The sequence below is a fragment of the Echinops telfairi genome, unplaced genomic scaffold, assembly GCF_000313985.2.
Source record: "Echinops telfairi isolate 266 unplaced genomic scaffold, ASM31398v2 ScPeMD7_17;HRSCAF=63, whole genome shotgun sequence".
In the NCBI taxonomy this organism is placed as follows: domain Eukaryota; kingdom Metazoa; phylum Chordata; class Mammalia; order Afrosoricida; family Tenrecidae; genus Echinops; species Echinops telfairi.
The window spans coordinates 5690800-5692405 of record NW_022103914.1 but is presented as its reverse complement, the minus strand read 5'-3'; the positions used below and the strand labels follow the sequence as shown (position 1 = coordinate 5692405).

Here is a 1606-nt window from a genome sequence, read left to right as displayed (position 1 = left end):
CCCTACGCAGGCTCACTGATAGGGTCCTGCTGTGTGGGCTTGGATCAAGCCATTTCCCTCAGCATCGCCTGTCAGACTGAAGTATTCCCACTGCCATGCTGTCCTTGCAGTTCCTGCTACCTTGGTGCCCATCAGCCTCAGGCTTCCCTCAGCACAATGCAAGAGCACTCTCACTGTGTAAGGGCCTCTCATTGTGCTCTCCCAGTTACACCACCTCTGACCTCCCATGGCCATTCTGCTGCCTTAGGTTATAGCTTCCTTAGCTTAGCGCCCTCTTTTGCGTCCTCTTTAGGGTGTTGCCTAACCCTTTCCAAAATGGCTGCAGTGAGAGAAGGCTCCTCGTGACAGGAAGGTTTTGAATGGGTCCGTGACTGCTCCTCTTCTCCCTGGCTCTCCAACACCTCACCTACTGGCAAGCAGAGGGAGAGCTGGCCATGATGCTCTGCCACCCCTAATTGCCAGGTGACAGAGGGCTTTGCTCAGTTTCCACTTCGTTAAAGAACAAATAACCTGGGGCTGTATGTGTCTTTATGCACATATATCCAGAGAGAAGTACCTACTAAGCATTCTGTTGAAGTACTATTTCCGTGTTTTTTCTACACGTTTATTCTGAACTTTCTTGGGCCCTGATCTTTTGGACCTGAGTTCACCAAGTGCATAGAGCTGATTGTCTCTCCCAGTAGCCGTAACCTTCTCTTTAAATAGTTACATTTTATTTCACTCACTTGCTTAGAAATTTGTTAAAATTAGTTTACTGATTCCTCTTCCAGTCTCTTTGTGTTGGATATTTCTGTAGCTCTTAATAATTGCACCGTTCATTTAAATTTTGTTGTACTTATATTAGTAGTTATTTGTAACACCAAAGCTAGCCGTAGATTCCTGTGATTATAGTAGTATTTTCTTTCTTGATCCCAAACAGTTGATGACTATCAGCCAGTGCGTGTATTAAGTATACCTGGGGAGTTAAGAAAAGAATATGAAGAGGAGATAAGTAAGGTAAGTGCTAAATAATTGTCCTTTAAAAAACTTCTCAGCTTTGTTTTCAGTTTTTTACTTACTATACATGCTTATATAAGGAGCTTCAAGTTTGTTGTGAAAATCCATATGTCAATTTTCCACATACTTTTTTCTGTGTGCGACTTAAAACAACAAATTTATTTTCTCAAAATTCTGAAGCTTGTAAGTTGAAAATCAGGTGTCAGCATGGTTAGTTTCTTTTGGGAGCTTATTTCTCGTCGTTTGGAGTGCACTGGGGAACAACATTCAATAACTGGCAAGTAAATCTCTGCTTACACATTAATTAACCAATGTGTATTCTGTCCCTTCACGTTCTGATTTGTGAAATTGGGCCATTGGTTAATGGTTGTATGACATTAGGTTGGTTGTGTGTGTGTGTGTGTGTGTGTGTGTGTTTAACAGCTTTAATATTGGTTATTGAAGCTTCAGCACAGTAAGAAATATTGCACATGATCAACATGTATTGTTCTGGGATGGGGAGGGGAGCAAAATCACCCTAGAAAATACAACCTAAAACAGTTTTATAGAAACTTTTCATTGTTGGACATTGGGCCTCTACTCATGTACTCCCTCAATGCAAGAACACTTT

At 41.5% G+C, this 1606-nt stretch overlaps 1 protein-coding gene across 1 annotated transcript in view; it reads left to right on the top strand.

Moving 5' to 3' along the window:
• RNF168 (ring finger protein 168) overlaps nt 1-1606 on the top strand; it is a 34525-nt gene that overhangs the window by 7365 nt on the left and 25554 nt on the right. The window contains exon 2 of the mRNA XM_004712329.2: nt 920-996. Coding sequence (XP_004712386.2) covers nt 920-996 — 77 coding nt within the window. The remainder of the gene's footprint in view (nt 1-919; nt 997-1606) is intronic.